The 18,402-nt window shown below is 35.4% G+C and overlaps 2 protein-coding genes across 2 annotated transcripts; both read right to left on the reverse strand.

The window, feature by feature from the left end:
• Nucleotides 1-131: 131 nt before the first annotated feature.
• On the reverse strand, nucleotides 132-3,230 carry ocstamp (osteoclast stimulatory transmembrane protein). Its single transcript, XM_016567201.1, has 3 exons — nucleotides 2,922-3,230; nucleotides 1,003-2,002; nucleotides 132-512 (listed from the first exon to the last, which is right to left on the reverse strand). Exons 1-3 carry the CDS (start codon nucleotides 2,963-2,965, stop codon nucleotides 132-134), a joined length of 1,425 nt encoding a protein of 474 aa, XP_016422687.1. The 5' UTR covers nucleotides 2,966-3,230.
• Nucleotides 3,231-3,711: 481 nt separating this feature from the next.
• LOC107751436 (solute carrier family 13 member 3) lies at nucleotides 3,712-17,824 on the reverse strand. The gene is made up of 13 exons (XM_016567170.1): nucleotides 17,272-17,824; nucleotides 15,679-15,944; nucleotides 15,145-15,308; nucleotides 14,711-14,774; nucleotides 14,244-14,423; nucleotides 10,700-10,825; nucleotides 9,950-10,042; nucleotides 9,752-9,856; nucleotides 7,861-7,958; nucleotides 6,237-6,349; nucleotides 5,865-6,026; nucleotides 4,303-4,440; nucleotides 3,712-4,213 (listed from the first exon to the last, which is right to left on the reverse strand). The coding sequence occupies exons 1-13, from the start codon at nucleotides 17,377-17,379 to the stop codon at nucleotides 4,037-4,039; spliced, it is 1,794 nt and encodes a 597-aa protein (XP_016422656.1). The 5' UTR covers nucleotides 17,380-17,824; the 3' UTR covers nucleotides 3,712-4,036.
• Between the last annotated feature and the right edge of the window lie 578 nt (nucleotides 17,825-18,402).

Here is an 18,402-nt window from a genome sequence, read left to right on the forward strand (position 1 = left end):
TAAACAAGGAATATATATGAAATAAAAACATTTAAAATAAATGTTGTTTAACAAAATATTTGATTCACAAATTTGAATATGTACACTTATTAAGTACGGTATTTATAACATACAGCCTAGTATTAAGTGTATTATAGCTGATCTATCATTCCAGAGACATCTTTATCTTGATGCTTGGTTTCTATAAAGAAAACCTCATTTTGTCTTTCTTTTTGTTTAGTTTGAATTTTCTTAATAAGGAACTCGACCCTTCTCTCCTCCTGCTGCTGGAAGAAAGAAGCTGCTACTTTCCTCCGAAGGCGTCGAGCGTAGACCTCCAGCGGCAGCAAGGTGTAGCTGAACAGATAGAGGAACACCAGCGCCGTCACTACACTTGGGTTCAGCTTGCTGGATTGAGCCTCACACACGTTTGGATCAGAGTGAATGAGGGCTGTGTAAGTTCTGTTGAAGTTGAACAATTCTAGCTGACAGTCTGAGCTCAAGATCTGACAAATGGCCACTTCTGTTCCAACCTAGGAAGATTAGAAAGATAGAGGGGAAGAGAAGAGAGAATCGTTATTATTTTTCACAATGGTGAACAGTAACTGGCCTATTTACTTTATCTACTTCTACTTAAAGGGATAGTTCACCAAAAATGAAAATTCTGAAAACGTTGTTCCAGACCTGTAAGAATTACTTTCTTCTGTTGAACACAAAAGATGATATTTTGAAGAATGTTGGTAACCAAACAGTTGACGGTAGCCACTGACTTCCAAAGTATCTTTGAAGTGTGTTTGACTTTGACTTCCAGTTTACTTTGACTTTTTATCATTTACTTAATTACTGTACATTAGTATAAATTTAACAACAATGCTTATTCTACATTTACATGTATGCATTAAGCAGAGGCTTTTATCCAAAGCGAATTACAAATGAGGAACAATCGCAATTGGTCAAAGACTCATTTCTTGGAGTTACATTTCATCGGGATATCTTTAAGGAGAAACTGGTGGAGTGGTTTACCTTGAAGTTGACATTGATGCTGATGTTGGTGGATGGCATGTTTGAAATCCAAGGCCCACCTGTTTTCACCAAGTAATACAAGAAAAAGTCCAGCACTATCAAAAAGACTGTCATTAGCAGGTACAGAGTGATCACCATTGCTGGAGCCAGACATTTGAAAAGTTCCTTTTTAGTTATTCTGAAACTGGTGGAGTTTACTCCATTTTTCACATCCTTTGCTTCAACCACAATTCCTTTTTCAGCTCCTTTCCTCCTGAGCCCACCTGTGATATACGTGTTGTCAAATCTTACAGATGTCAGATAAGACCGAAGGTACATGACAGACTCACTGAACAAATACAAAACAAAACCAGCAGCAAAGATCCTGCTGAATAGCAGCTTCAGGTCCTGTACTTGACTTTTAACTTCAGAGAAATCCTCCTGCACTCGCTGACTCAACACATGCAACCGCCCCTTCACTTCCGAGACATTAATATGTGTGGTGTGATCAAAATCACGCAGCGTTTGCACTAAACTCCCATCCACGCTCTCCTCGGTTCTTCTGACGATATTGTCTTTAATGGTGTTGATGAGGTTTGAGCTGCTTAGGAGACTTTGAGAGAGTTTTTCTGATGCACATTTCACAACATGTGTGAGAGTTGCAATGTTGGCGGCCATGTTGGGTAGGACAAACAGCACTACGATCATCATGGATGCGGACAAGAGCAGTTTACGGCCCTGTCGGGCGAACAACGTCGGGAAGATTAGCATGAAGGCACATCGAAACGGATGGATGAGAGATGACAGGATAAACACAGCTGTGGCATAGATACCAACTGCAACCAATGCTGTCTGGATGTCATATTTTAAAAGGTCTATGAGCCAGTGGAAAAGTAGTGAAGCAGTTACAGCAGCCAATGAGAGACAGAGAACAAGTAGGGCGAGCAGGTGACTTGCACTCTGAGGAGTCGGAGAAGAGTAACACAACCACAGCGCCTCCATACTGCTCCTCACTGAGGCTCTAACACACACAAACACGTACATAGTAAAGACATGATCAATTAGTATATAAAGAGAGTTAGAAATGAGACGAAAGTAAAATGTTTATCTCTGTAGGATAGCTGAATGAGTCTTTATTGGCTTATATCGCTTACAGCAGTTTTATTAGAAAATGAACCATTTAAGCCAATTAAATCGCTTCTTTAAACTAAAAGGGGAAAAAAATCTAATCATTTACTCAGCTGCAAGTCTTTTGAAACCCATTTAACTTTATTTCTTTAGTGGAACAGAAAGGAAGTATTTACTGTAAAAAATTCCAGTCTGCTTTTTCCTTGCAATGAAAGTAAATGACTGTCATACAAGATTTTCTATGAATAACAACCTACAAAGTACGTGAACTATTATGATACATTAATGGTTTATGGTTTTTCTTTGCGCAGCTTGACAGCCACTGGTCCCCATCTACTTTCACTGTATGACAGAATAGCTTTGACATTCTAGAAAACATTTATTGTTTTCAACAGAAGAAAAAAAGTCAAACAGATTTCGAAAGACATGAGGATGTGTAAACATAATTTTGTGGGGGAATATCCTGTTGATAATATCAACTGACAAAAAAGACAAACAAATAGCAAGTTTCATTATGAAACATTTGATTACTAAACCCATTGAACTTTATTTCACAGCGTGTTATATTACATATTATTGTAACGAATTGCTATAGTAACAGCAATAGCTAAATCAACAACTACATATTTCATAAATATAGCGCAATAATATTTCTCAGTATTTACACGAGAACACAATGTTACCACTAATCTAATACAGCCTATTTCCACTTTGTCCACTTCCATTTGCTTCTTGCTCAATTATAATGATAATCAATAAATGTCTCTATTTGGAAGCACATGTCTTTTATAATTGCAGAAATATTGACATACCTGAGGGACAAAATAGAGAGATGGTAGTTTCTTAAAGGCATCATTGCTGTTGGTTAAATGGAGGCTTGAATAAGATCATGGATTTATCTCTACATTTAAAGGTTGGTCATAATAGCAGAACTGGCCAGCTTCATATTGAGCGGGGCACTGAATACACACATATTTATATACACCCAATCCTATGACTCTGAGCTGGATGCTGAACACACATGCACACTGACTCATTCAGTTGCTCAGATTCACATGAAACCCAAACACCGGTCACACTGCACATCCTCTAACATGGTCACTTACACAACACCACATGACATGGCAGAAAAAAACAAAACTGCACTTTTCTTGAACCTTAAAAAGGAAGATATACAAAAACATATGTTTAAAAGGGAAGTCGGTAAATACTGTGCTTGCTGGTTTCAAGTGGTTTTTATAAAATATGTACTGTTTTGGTCTTCTGTGCTCTTATGTTACCATTTCCCATAATCCCACACAGTATTTTCTCCTGTTTTGTACCTGCAGTAGTCATATTTTTATTATATATGGATTTTTTTCATATGGATTTAAGTGTTAAATCGGTCACTGGGTCCATTTAGAGGTTCGCCAATAACTTTACATAATTTTGATGGATCAATGCTTTAATTGGGACATATGGATAATGAACACAAGATCACAACAACAGAAAATAGAAATGTTACATAATTAATAATTACTGCATAAATACAACAAATTTACAACATCAATACAAATTACATTAAAACCACACATTTAAAATCTAAAAAAACAGATGCAGAGGATACTTTATTAAAAATGTTGAGATTTGCATAAAAGATTTTAACATCTTGAATTTAACTTGCTTCCTACCAGTTTAAATCTACATATATCTGTATAAACATTACATGTTTTTAAACATTTTTAAATTTCCTGCCCAAAATTGGTGAAGTGGCATCAAGGCACAAGAGGGCAGTGCTAAGCAGGAAGTCAGGTCATGATAGTGTTGATCCATCCACAGCGGGAATCCCTCAGTTAAGCAATTTTTCCATTTCTTTTTAGTCTTATATCTACAGTATATACAGAATCTGGCCTGACTGTGCGTCCGTATTCGTCTCTGTAGTTGTTCTCTAACCTGTCATATTCATGGTTACTATAGCATGTGTAGCCACAGTTGCTGAGGAAGCATTTAAAGGTCTTGCCCATTCAGGGTATATGTGTAGATTGAACATATGAAGACCCCAGGTGTTCATGGCCAGAGACACACAAAGAATTCCCAGGATGTTCATCACAAATCCTGTTTTAACCTGTGAACATCACACACACATCTTATTCAGCAACTGAAAACAACATGTGTGTGCTCTGATGTAATGTGTTTTTGTGGTTGTTTTCTCACCATATCTTTGACCATCAGGTGTCCGGAGGCAAAGGCGATTGAGTTGGGAGGTGTGGACACAGGAAGCATGAAAGCGTAAGAGCAACCAGTTGTTGCTGGGATCATGAAGTACAGTGGGTTGACGTTCACACGGATGGCCTAAAAGTAAAGTATTTGGTGGATATAATGTCACAATGTATTGCTATATATGATTTTGTTTTCATTTTATAAACTATGCAAACATAAAATGATATATGCTTAATATTGGGACATTTAAGTCACACTTGTATGAATTAAATCACATTAGATAAAACATCAAATTAGGAGCCATCTTTAAATAAATGATGTTGGAAACTTTTAAAGCAATTTTTGCCATTTTAAGCAATGTTTTCATTTGGGTTTTTTTTTACTGGTAATTTATTAGTAAAGACTACTTTTAAAAAGCATTCTAAATATAAAATTCTAAAATAAAAAAGTCTTTAAAATAAATGTCACTTTATTTGATGGTATGGTGTGTATGGTATGTTATTTAGTAAGGATGCATTGATTAATTGATTAAAAGTGACAGTAAAACATTCTATCCATCAAAATATCACATTTCACCGTCCAGTTAGGCACATCAACCATAACTCCTTCAAAAACAGCTCGAAACCTTGGAGTTATGATTGATGATCAGCTGACTTTCTCAGACCACATTGCTAAAACTGCCCGGTCCTGCAGATTTGCTTTTGAAGCTTGCGTTCTGCAAGTGAACGACACATAATTGTGCCATCCCAAAGAGGCACAAAATCACTTTCACTGACTTTTTCATTAACTGTTCCCTCTTGGTGGAATGACCTGCCCAAATCAATCCGAGCAGTCCTTAGCCAACTTCAAGAAACGACTAAAAATACATCTGTTCCATCTTTATTTGACCCTCTAACTCTAGCACTTTCTATTCTATTTTAATTATATTTCATCTATTTATCTTCTTTTTTATTAAAACGTCCAAACCGAAACCAAGCCGTTCACACAGAACGCATATTTCACGCATTTTCTAGACGGACATCTATTACTGTTGCACTCGCGTCTCGCACAAAAGAGCCGCGTGTTTAGAAAGCCATGTAAAATTAAGGCAAGTTTTACTTTGAAAAAAACATATATCGAGACTTTATGGCAGTTTTTTCCCCATTCCACTGCATCTCATGTTTTTAAATGAAAAATGTACTCTGTGTGATTGGCTTTCCGCCCTTTGTATTAAACTATGCATACATATATGATGCTTTTTTTGTTTATAGTTGTTTAAGCAACTTAATTATAATTGGTTTATAAACATTATTTTAAACATTATGCACTTTTTTTCGCAGATAGTCATGCTATCTTATGCTTTGAATGATGCGCCCTCTTGTGGCCTCCGGAGAGTAGCCAAAGGCTTTTCTTCACCCTAACTGAAATTATGCATTTTAAATTCGAATATAATTCGAATTTTGATCATATTTAAGTACAAAATTCGAATTTCGTTTTTCAGCCATTTTGACAGCCCTAATAGGTACAATATATATACATACACGCACACAAATTTTATGAGGTACATTTGTCCATACCAGTTCAGCAATGACAGGGAGGAAGATAATGATGGTGGCTGTGTTACTGGCGAATTCAGTGAAGCAGGCGATGAAGGCTGTGATGAGGATGACTGCGACAGCAGGAGGAACCTGGGCTAGAGGCTGCAGGTGATTTCCTATCCATACTGCTAACCCTGACTCCTATTGGCAAAAAAAAACCTTTATGTGTCATAGGGTTTACAAAAAATCATGAGGGTCATAGGGTTTACACAATGCCTTCCAGTGAATTATCAACAGGTTGACTGAATTAGATCCTTTTAGGTATTAATTACAATTTGAAATTTCAGCCATGTAATGGCAAGTTCCAGCTTGTATTCCAGTCCAAAAAGTGAAAAGCAGATAATAAGGTACCTCACAGCCTTTGGCCATTGCAAATCCACCACCCAGTAGCAAAATAATATTCCATGGCACGCTCTCTTGAGCTTTTCTCCATGACAACAGGGGCACATATGGTGTAATTGAGGCTGGAGAGATAACGATAAAAATGAAAATTAATTATGACCTCAAGCTGACTGACCATCTCAAGTGCAAATCATATGTGAAAGAAAGATTTAATAGTAGGACGCATTCAGATATTCCATTTGGAGGGGGTCAAGGATTGTTTATAAAAAAAAAAAAGATTATTGAAAGGCTCATATTGATCGACCATTAACCTTAATGATCCTGTATAAATACACAAATATATAAAATATTCATAAACGTATATAAAACCACACCAAGTTTAAGGCAGTTCCAATCTACAGCTCACTCAACATTCATGTTGTTGCACAAATACTGTGTATTTGACATCTGAATTTGATTGCATCTTTTGAACTGCACAAGGAAAGAAAATTTATTTGGAACTGGTAGAGAACAAAATGCATCTGACAGGAGATGAAATGTAGATCTGTACTTCATTTGATTGCTACTAAAAATGCTAAATGTGGACTCCAGAATGTCTGATGCAGCCACTTTTCGCAGCCTTCACTATAAAATGATGAACAGAAGGATTTATATTTTACAAGTACAAATTAGAAAGCATATTTAGCCCTTAACACACAGGAAGTACTACCGTATTTTCACAACATTCATGTTTTACATGTGGTCTAGAATTAATAACTTGATGTGCACCGTTAAAAATACCAAATAAATATGAAGAAAGTGTTCACAACATAACACTGAAAAACAAAACAGTTTCACAAAATGGGTTTTATCAATCAATATTCCCTTCATTATTATTACTACGATGAATCAACCTCTAAAGTTCAGCACAAAAATCTATATTTGAAGAACCTTTACTGAACAACGTTCTATAGATGCGTAAGGTTCTTCATGGAACTTTAGATGCCAATAAAGAACCATTATTAAGAGTGTAGTATTATCACTATTTTACAGAACTTCTAATAAGTCAAACAGAAATTTTACAAGTTTACAACCAGTGACTAAATATTTTTAATCAGAGAGACTTTTTCGCAGAGTAGATTATTAAAAATTAGCAAACAGATTTTCCAAATATAGACAAAAGAAATGTACACAGTGTAAAAGAAACAGTGATACGTGGAGAGATTTGTTAGAGATTATTATAATCTCTCTGCGCACAGTTCTCTGCTGGATCTCTCTTAGACACACTAATCTGAATCATTAACATTCCTCGTCTTATTCAACATGAACCACACTCACATGTACTCTAGAAACCTCTTTGACTGCCAGAATAAACTGCGCTACTGGAAAGTTACTTTGGTAACGGAATGCAGTGGCAACGTTTGTCCTGCCAAAAATTCACAACACATTCAGTGTCCCAATTTACAAATTTGGTGTTCCAATTTACCAAATTCAAGCCCAGTATAAGCCTATTATGTCTTAGGGCCCTGATTTATTATATAAAATTAATAATATTGATTGAGTTTGTTGAGTTTCTCTGATTTAAAATGTATAATTTCATAGCTCTCAGCTGTTGTAATACCACAAACAGAAAATCAATAAATCACCCACTGACCTCTTGAATCGAACCACCAGCGGAGAGATGGACACTGGGATGGAAAGAAAAAGAGGATGGAGATAATGATGACTCCAGTTACTGCGTCAGAAACGTAGCTGGAAGGAGATAAACACAGAAACATGTGAAGCGCTGCTAGTGTTACCTTCAGTGTTGCTTTTTCAAGCTCCAATTAGCAACATTGGGGGCAAAGTGAAGTTATTCAGTGCGACCTTCAGATGGTGGATAGAAAAGTTGTTCTGCTGTTTTAAATTGTTGAGCTGAGAATTCATAAGCAGTCCAAGACCACTGATACTATTAGGATGAATACTTAATGTATGAACCATAGCTTTCTATTGGCTGCATCCAAAAATGCATACTATCTTGCTACTACTGTATATAGTAGGCAAAGAAACCGTATGCTATGTCCGAATATTCATAAAACATACCCTGATCTGCTACTTTCTTTGAGATTCTGAGGTGTGAATTTAATGGACACTTTACTATCCCATGAGGCCATGTGATAGGACTTGTGAATATAACTTTTTTTAACAGTTGCAATGTTATTTTGGACACAGCCATGGTTGAATTGTTGGTAGATGGTTGTTATTTGGTTGACTAGTTATCAGATGCTTCTAATGGATTTACAGTTAAAATAATTGTCACTTAATTTGTGAATTGTTTAGTTAAGTGAAGTCACCAAATTTCCAAAAAAAGTTGATTGAGAACTCCTGTCTCAGTCTTCCATTGGTAGGACAATCTAAATATTTTAGGGGCCAAAGAATGAGCGAGAATTAGAAGTCTGAAAGGAAGATGAATTTGTGAAACATTTTTGGAAAGAGCAATCAAACAAAATGTTTACTGAAAATTACTGATGGACAAACAAAATGGGAATGATCACCAACCTTTCACTGTCGACTGAAAAAAGACATTACAGAAAACTTGAAGTCTTCCTTTTACAAATGTATCATCAACAAATGTCTTATAGCTGTAAGCTGTAAGTAGCTGTAAGTACTTTAAAATAGAAAACTCACTCACTTTGCCATTAAATAATATACAACTGCAAATAAGATATGTTGCGTGAATGAAAATGTCAAAACAATTGTGCAGACAAGGCATTAATGCAAGCAGCAATCCTGATTTCTCATTAGCACATTAATATGAACCACTGAATCAATGTAATTGCCATAACCAAAGGAGAGGAGGAAGTCTTTATTTCTGGACGCAATTATTTACATATGCACAGACTAATTTTCTTCCTTCTAAATGGAAATGTTTTTTAATGTAAACATAGTATATATATTTTATAAAAAGCTTTTTTCTTTAATTAGTTTTTAGTTAAATGATTGACATTAATATAAACACTATTTAAATTAAATTAAAAAGTATTTAAAGAAACTCCTAATTGCATACATTTTCATTGTGAAGAATAAATTAAATCCTGGTGGCACAGGTTTGTTGTAGCACATATGAAATGCATTTGACCTTTACATAAAGGCATAAAAATTGTGCCATTGTGTTGGACTGAATTGTATTAGATATTAAATTATGACCAACAACACTCAAACTTTGTCTTCATTGTTGTGACGTAGCCAATTGTACTAATTATTAGTTAGGTGAATAATGTTAAAAGAATGTTTTATGAAGTTTGTTTTTAGTCCCTCATGAATTTTACATTAACGTTTTAGAGATTCAAAAAATTGCATCTTTAAAGGTCAACCTAAACATAACCTATGAATCAACACCCTATAAACTGCTATTCTAAAAACCTAAAGATAGGACTTCAACAAAATGCTCAAGCAGAATATGACCGTTTTAATATTTCATTCATCTTGCATGAATCTTCATGTGAAAATGTGACACTTGAAATACCTCCATGATTTTTCAATACCTGCCTGTCACAGTGTCTTACCCTTTGGTGAAGAAAACCGACCATCCAGTTACAAACTTTGGATCTCGCGTAAACAGAAGTACAGCAAAAATAATGAATAAGAAAGTGATAGATCCTTCTGCAAATCTAGGGGCAAAGAAGATATTTTAACACAATTAATGTCGGGAATAGAGGGAAGCAGAAAGTGTTTATGATATGTTGAAATACTCCGTGACTTACTTTATTGGGCCAAGTTTCTTGTAGTCTTCATCAATAACAGCTTTTGCTTTTGCTTCTGCAGCTGCCCGTTCATCATGTTTGCTAATACAAAGCCTGAGTAAAACAGTTACACATTTGTGATACGTAATATAGTACAGTACAGGGGTTTTCAACCTGGGGTCTAAGAAAAAGATTATAAAAACTGTGCAAAAATTTAAATAAATTAAATAATGCATTTATTAAAATGAATAAAAATTATGAAATAACAAAAAAGTAGAAATAGAAACTAAATACTGAAACTGGGATTATATACACACACACATAAATAGCTGCCTTTTAAATTTTTAGAAGTAGAGGCCCATGAGGATGATCATACTTTTGGGTCTATGAGATAGAAAAGATGTAAAACCCCTGATATTGTCACGGGTCATGGTTGTAGTAAAGCGCTCGAAGAACGAGTGAACGTAAATAGACTTTAATTATAACTTCAAACACAAAGAACAGGAGAACTGAATAGCATCAACACACGTAGACCAATAAATCAACAACATTAATCCGAGACAAACAAATTCAGGAGAACACAGGGCTTAAATGGAGTGGAGACAAAAGGGATCATGAAACATAACAGGTGAACAGTATGAACCATGATTAACTAATAACGAGAACAGGAACTAACCAAATAAGGGCAAACAGGAACTAAACGGGAACATACATGTGACAGATATAGTACACATTTCATTTTCTGCATATGCATTTAGTCCGCATAATTACCGTGTATTGAGTCCGCCATAGAGGAAAGCAATCCAGATCCAGCCCAAAATGAGGAAAAGAAGCATCAGCGGGAAGGCAAAGACAAACCATGAGCCGAAGTTTATGAGGTCACATTCAGGGAAGTAGCTACAGACAAAAACATGCAAGACATTTAAATTAGTTTTTGCTGTTTTTCCTTCGCCAACAAAAACAGTTAAAAATCGCAAGTATTCAAGAAACACGCAGGTGTTTTGTTCCTAAATAAAAACTAATCAAACTGAATTCAAACTAATTTTAGTAAATAACTCACTCTTAAAAGTGGGAACTTGTTGCCACCTACTGGCATATCAATGTAACCAGCAGAAATAGTTACTGAAAAAAATCACTAATGTATTATTAGTGTTAAGTGAGCAGACCTTAACACACACACACATATATATATATATATATATATATATATACATACTGTAGTTAACATTTGAAGTGGATCAAAAAAGTTCATCAAAGTATCCTAAGACATACTGTAGTTTTGCTTCGCTTATTATCACAACTTTAAGATAAGGCTGTCCAGAGAACATGAAAACATAAGAGTTTTAATTAGATATTCATAGTCATTTCCTCCTCAGAAACTGATTAGTAATAATTGAGTGTCAGCTGTTTTGTATCTATTAAGTGCTGCCTTGATCTATCTTTTCTTACAGAAACAGATTAATTATTATTTAAATTTTTCATTAAATTACACTTTTTAATTCACTCTAATACATTTTTAATTTAAAGGCCAAGGCAGAATTAAAAACTTTACTGTTGATCATATCAGCTGTAATGCATATTTTGTTTAACTTCAACTCTGCTTTTGTCTCTCCTTTTTTGTCAAGTCATTATGAGACAAGATGTTCTAAGCCGATTAAACATCAGTGATGAATTATGGTAAATGATTGGAGCCTGTATCTGAATGAGTTACTGAAGGAAATGTTTCCCAAACTGATGGTGGAAACACATTCAGATTACATTCACAAAGCTTAATTTAATTGCATCTGAAGTATGCAAGAAAATAAAACAAATGTACAGTAGACTGCATGAATATCTCAGTGAGAAAGTTTCCATTTGAGATGTGCAGCTCACCTTCTGGCTTTTTCACAGAGAATCAACCTCTAAAATGTTAAAGGCTGAACCACAACACTGCATTGTTTTGATTTTAACAAAACAGTACATACCTTTGATCATTCACTTTATGACATTTATGAATTATATGTGTAAACCAAACTTAAGGACAGCCAGTTCAGTCTGAGGTCTTCAGGAGGGTTTATGTTTAACCCCACCTCTAAACATAACGGGCTCACACAGGGGCATAAGCAGATCGTATGAAAATGTATAAATGAGATGAACAAATTCATACAAATTAGCCACCAATTCACCAAAACTTAAAATTGCTACAAATCGCCATGAGATTTTGTTGGCTTATTCAGCCAATGAGTTAAAGCAAGATAAATATATATAATATAATGTGGTTAATTGCTTCTGTGTTTATCTCTCTCAATTTGTATAATAATCTGATTCAAGAGTCACACTTTTGGCTTACAATACATCATTTACATGCAAGTCATGAACAAACAATCTCAATAGCTGCAATAAACTACATCCACCAAATGTGCTCTTCAGTCTTTTCACACAGCAGATGCTATTCAGACCCACATGTGCTCAATCTTTTTCCCGATGCCAGCACAGTTAGACACTCAGCTACATTTTATAGATGCAGGGGGCCCAAAATCGGGATTTTTTTTCCTTCAAACCTATTTGAATAAATATAATTATTTTAAAAGAAATGTTATGGCATAATGAGGAAGAACAAGAAGATGCTGTAATATTTCTTAAGTTACTAATCAAATAAGAAAAATTTTAATTTTAAATAAAATTTAAATTTTAAATTCCTTCTTACCCTGATCATGTGAACTCCTTTGTACAAAGGGTCAGACTAAAGCACACAAGATGTTCTTTGGACCATTCTAAAATCATAATAGGTAACATGGATCATTTGGGTTTGCATGAACTTTTGAAGACCATGCCAGCATTTTGTATCCAATTAGAAAATTGCTAAATGTAAGCACTTTCACTTGACCCAACTAGGGCCTGGTCCCAAATGGCGCACTTCATGTGTACTTGCAGTCTTGCAGACTTACAATGGCCACGGCATGCCCGTGTTTGTTAAGTCCATGTGACCATAGGGTGTCCCATTTGTCATTTTAGCTTTCAGAAGTGTATTCACGAATGCCCCCTTTGCATTACGGCATTACAACATGAAAGTGTGGACAGCAAGGTTTTAGGGTGCGATTTAGGACAGGGCCTACAGATTCTTCCTTGATCATTGTAGACTTGATCTTAAAATGATTTTTCATTATTAATTTAATGTTTAGAATTTTGTGAAAAGACCATAAACGTGTACATTAAAATTCTCAATTTGTTCTACAAAGCTGAAAATGTCAAATATCATGCAATGTCTTTGCTTCGAGTTTATTAATTATTTTTGACATTTAAAACATTTGCCTTGCCTGGGTTTTAATGTAGCTGGGATTTGGAGCATCTCAAACTCTGTGGCACTCAAACTAGGAAATCAAACTAGGTTCTATTTTGGCTTGTTGGTGGTGACCTAATTACTAAACAGCTTTTTCAAAAGCCTGTGCCATCCAAAATTCTTGTTAGCATGCATTAGTTGAAACAGGGCAGTATATGTCACAAGCACAATCAGTTCAACTGCCATATGATTGTTCAACACTGTTTTCACCTAAGAGCAGGACTGTCTGCCACATAGTAAAGCTTATATATAAAGGTAGACTACAACAATGCATACACTAGAGTAAAAATGAGCAATGAATAGACCTTTGTACTACACCTTTCAGTAGCACAAAGACAAATTAAGCCCATCCAGTGGTAACAAGAAATGAAATGTTATGCATGTTAATTAAAGCTAATGCACTCGTTAGGATTGCATTAGCTTTAAATGTGTGAATTGAAGCCTGATCTGAAAACAAACTCGTATCTTGACTGCAGACTGCAGATGACAGCAACATGGTGTCATCCAGCACTGATTTTGACATGATATAATGCTAACGCTGCCTGTACAGTAGTGCACTCTCTTTTAAAAGACATGAATTTCCATGACTTTACTATTAATGAATGAGGATTTTTTTAAATAATATAATAAACATTGCACTGCCAATCTTGCCAATTAAATATTTTAGAGGTAAGCATAAGTGGAAAACAGTATATTTATTATAGATAACATCAATGACTGTTTTTCTGTCTTCACAAAACATCCACATCTCTTCCGTAATTCACTGTGCCTTACTTAAATGTCTAGCCTGTACTCTTCAGAGCAATTTGGAACTTTGTATTGCAGCACTTTTCATGTTATTGTCTCCTTAAGATAAGTCACTTACACTGTATTTCTCAGAAGGAAGTTACTTTAGATAAAAGCATCGTGTAAATGAATGTAGTTGAATAAAAGAATGAATGCAAAAGAATCACTGGTATGGTGATTTACAATGGCAACCATGGAAAAATGGTATACCTCTTGAGCTGACCCACCAGGATCAGATTAGGGGCAGTGCCAGTGAGGGTTGCAGTTCCTCCGATGCTTGCAGCATAAGGTATAGAAATCAGAAAACCTTTCCACACCTTCATCTGGTATTCAGCCTCTCTTCTGACTTCTTCCAGATTCTTTTGCTCTGATCTGTCTGTCCAATCCGGTCTGTGAGGTTACAGAGAGGGATAGAATCTCTTAATAATTCAGACTTAATTGTTTAAGAGTATGAAAAGATGATCTTTTCATAAGAACATTCATAAGGTTGTCCACGTGGCCCACAATGGAGTCCAGATTATTACTAATATTATTACTCTACATTTGTTGCTGCAATATCTGCAAGTTCTAGAGATGATGTTTGACATTTAATGGTAAATTTATATCAAATCTTCAAGCTCATTGTGCTTGATCTTTGCTTGTTCAAAGAAAGTCACAGATTAATTATTCTCACTCACGTGTTCTCTGTGGTCAGCACCTGTTTTTCACAAGGAAGCACATGCATCTTCACCCGAGAATCACCTGCAATGGAATGTTTACTTTTTTAATATAAAATACCACTCTAATATGAAGCGAATTTCAGAATAAAAACAAGCTTCTGGCTGAATTTTTAAAAAGAAAAAGAAGCATTCTCACTCTCTTTGTACATTAAAAGATTCTTGACTTTCAAAAGCGCTTTGTTGAAAAAATTCAGCTCAAAGTTTTCCGTTCCGGTTGTATATTATATTTTCACGTGTGCAGGTTGATTTCACACACAAACAAATCCTCAAACCAAATAAATAATTGATAGTATGCTGATGTCATGATTGCATTCAATAAAAATGTTAAAAATAAGGACTTTAATTTCCTAATTAGCTTGTAACACACACAATATGAATTTCTCCCCACCCACCCTCTGGATCACTCTTGTCCTTGCAGTTCTCTTTTAGAGTCTCCAGATTCCCAAAAAGGCTTTCCAGTATGGCATTAGCAATGGGCAGCATCATGGCTGTTGTGGCTGTATTACTCAACCACATTGACAGGAAAGAGGAAGTGATCATCATGCCTAAAATCAGCCTGGAGAGGAAAGAAAGACAAGTAGAGCCAAACCTAATAAACTATTATGCAGCATTCCTACAGTAACTAGTACAATAAAATGTGACCATATACATGTAGTACACACTGTATTGTACATCGTGAAGCAGAGAACAATGAAATCAGTGATAAATCTGTGTCAAATGGTTCAGTATTAATATTTAGAAACAAAAAAAAATTGCTGCACTTTCCTATTTATTAATTGATGAAAGCTGAAGCAGCTAATAGAATTGATATTTGAGTAAATGACCATACTTTCGTTGCACTTTTTGCACCAGCGTGTGTTTACCTTCTACAATTCCTAAAACTTAAGACTGGAGATCTCCTAATTTCAATGCAGATTCTTTCTTACCAGGCAGGTTTCACTCCGACGATCTTCAGCACCTTGAGGGCTATTCGGCGATGGAGACCCCACTCCTCTATAGCAGATGCCATCACTAAACCACTCAGGAACAGGAAGTTAGTCTCAAGGAAGTACTGCGGACAGACCTTCTTAGAAGGCAGGATTCCCATTGTGGGGAAGAGGCACACGGGAAGCATTGCAGTCACCGCCAGCGGGAGTGCTTCGGTACACCAGTACACTGCCATCAGCAGCACCACATACAAACATTTGCCCTCCTGAAAAAGAAACAGGTGGATGTGTAGATGCAGGGAAGAATATTAAATATGATAAATCAAGTATAATTATTTCATTGCTTTACTGACACGTCATATAAATTTTCTGAAATCTATGGAAGGCACTATAAAATATAGCATTTGTAAATAAATGAAGCTGGCCTTTTTTCACAAATAATTTCACTTTTCTGAGCCATTTTCCAGTTACTTTGAACTAACTCATTCTTACTTCATTAACTAGATCATCCTTAGTGGATGTATGAGAGTGCAGTATTAATAATCACATTAACTACAAACATATTCAAAAAAGTATGACAGACAGAAAGTTTTTTCTTCTTTTTAGACAATACCTGTTTATCATTCAAAACCTCGCAAGCAAATTTTCTGCTTCAAAGGTGCCTCTATGCTGTCTTTATAGTTTTTGTAGTCTTTGTAGTTTATTGCAGCTATTGAGATTAAATAAATGTGGCCTTTTTTCACAAATAATTTCACTTTTCTGAGCCATTTTCCAGTTACTTTGAACTAACTCATTCTTACTTCATTAACTAGATCATCCTTAGTGGATGTATGAGAGTGCAGTATTAAATCACATTAACTACGAACATATTCAAAAAAGTATGACAGACAGAAAGTTTTTTCTTCTTTTTAGACAATACCTGTTTATCATTCAAAACCTCGCAAGCAAATTTTCTGCTTCAAAGGTGCCTCTATGCTGTCTTTATAGTTTTTGTAGTCTTTGTAGTTTATTGCAGCTATTGAGATTGTTTGTTCATGACTTGCATGTAAATGATGTATTGTAAGCCAAAAGTGTGACTCTTGAATCAGATTATTATACAAATTGAGAGAGATAAACACAGAAGCAATTAACCACATTATATTATATATATTTATCTTGCTTTAAATGGCAAAGCCATTTAAGCATGTGAACATGAATGCCTGTGTTTAAAATGATTTTAGGGGCCTATGGATTTTGAGTAATCTCAGTATTTTTTCTTTTGCAATGTAAGTCAATAGGCACCAAACGATTTGGTTACCAACAATCTTTAGAATGTCTTATTCTTTGTTCCTTAGAAGGAAGGTTTGGAACGACATAAAGATAAGTAAATGATGACAGAAATGTAATTTTAGGGTGAACTGTCCCTTTAAGAAACCCGTGCTAATGCTCATATTACTGAAAAACAATTGTATTCTGGAATAGGTCAATATCTACATACTTTTACATTATTGTTATCAACTGGGTGGCACAATTAGGCTACTTTAACGCATATTTAACCATCCTCTGGGTTCAAAAGGCCAAAGCAGCAGGTGGCTAATTTTAACAACGTTTTACCTTTGGTGGCACAATGAAGAGCAGCGGGAGCAGCAGTAACGGGGCGAGCATCAGGATGAGCTGTTTGCGCGCGCTCCAGAGCTTCCTGGAAAACTTTGCAGGGTCCATAGTGGCATAAAACCTGTTTCCTTCCCTTTGTCTTTGCACTGGGACAGGCTGCGGCTCTGGCGCTTGGTCTCCAACTTTATTACTTTTGCATTATTCTTTTTTAGCACAGCGGGAGAAGATTAACTATTGGCTTACTCATTAACTCCCTTAAAGACCCCTCGACTTTAGCCTTCAACGTGAGTCGGTCTACAGCGCCAGCAAAGATGAAGAGCAAAGTGTTCTGCTTCACACAGACTACACAGGAAGAGTAAGCATTAAAAAGTATACTCTGTCAATTAAAGAAGTGTTAGCAAAGCGATAATATTGGCGATAATAATGTGTGACAGTTCAACGGTTAGTAGGTCCCTCGTGCTGATGATGCTATTTTGACTTCACGTTTCTTGAGTGCAGAGTGATACTTGTAGTGATATCAGTATAATTATGATGTTTGTATTTGGTTTCCACTTAGTTATAATATTAGGCTGCATAGTTTTAACTTGATTACTTTTAGTTTACTGTTAATTTTGGTTTTAGAAACTTTGTTATACTCAATCCCTAAATGGCCTCTGATATTTCCTTATAGTTTGCTTTGGTATTGCTACACAGAGGGGGGAAAAAAACATTTTTAAGGTAAAATATTGCCAGCTGTGGTTGCCATGAATTTTAAATAAATGCTGACAGCTTTTCAAAAACTCTGAGATGGCACTGGCAGTTTAGTGGATGTATTTCGTTCATTGTTATACTTGACTATATATATATATACAACAATAAAATATGAGTACATACTAACCTACTTAATCTGTTTTGGACCTTAAAATATACTGATTATAACTCTGATAACAATACAGGTGCTTTAAAACTGCCACGTGATGAATCAAAGTTCATCATAAGTTACCTAAACCTAAACTGAATTACATTTGTATATTGTATAAGCAGTGTAATTACAAAAAAGCACACAAAGCTAAATGAATGCAGTAAACGTTAACTGAACAACATAAAATCCTATAGGCCAATGCACCGGGACTTCTGGGAACTATTTGTCTA

Source organism: Sinocyclocheilus rhinocerous, unplaced genomic scaffold (genome assembly GCF_001515625.1).
Source record: "Sinocyclocheilus rhinocerous isolate Xijiao unplaced genomic scaffold, SAMN03320098_v1.1 scaffold1654, whole genome shotgun sequence".
Taxonomy (NCBI): domain Eukaryota; kingdom Metazoa; phylum Chordata; class Actinopteri; order Cypriniformes; family Cyprinidae; genus Sinocyclocheilus; species Sinocyclocheilus rhinocerous.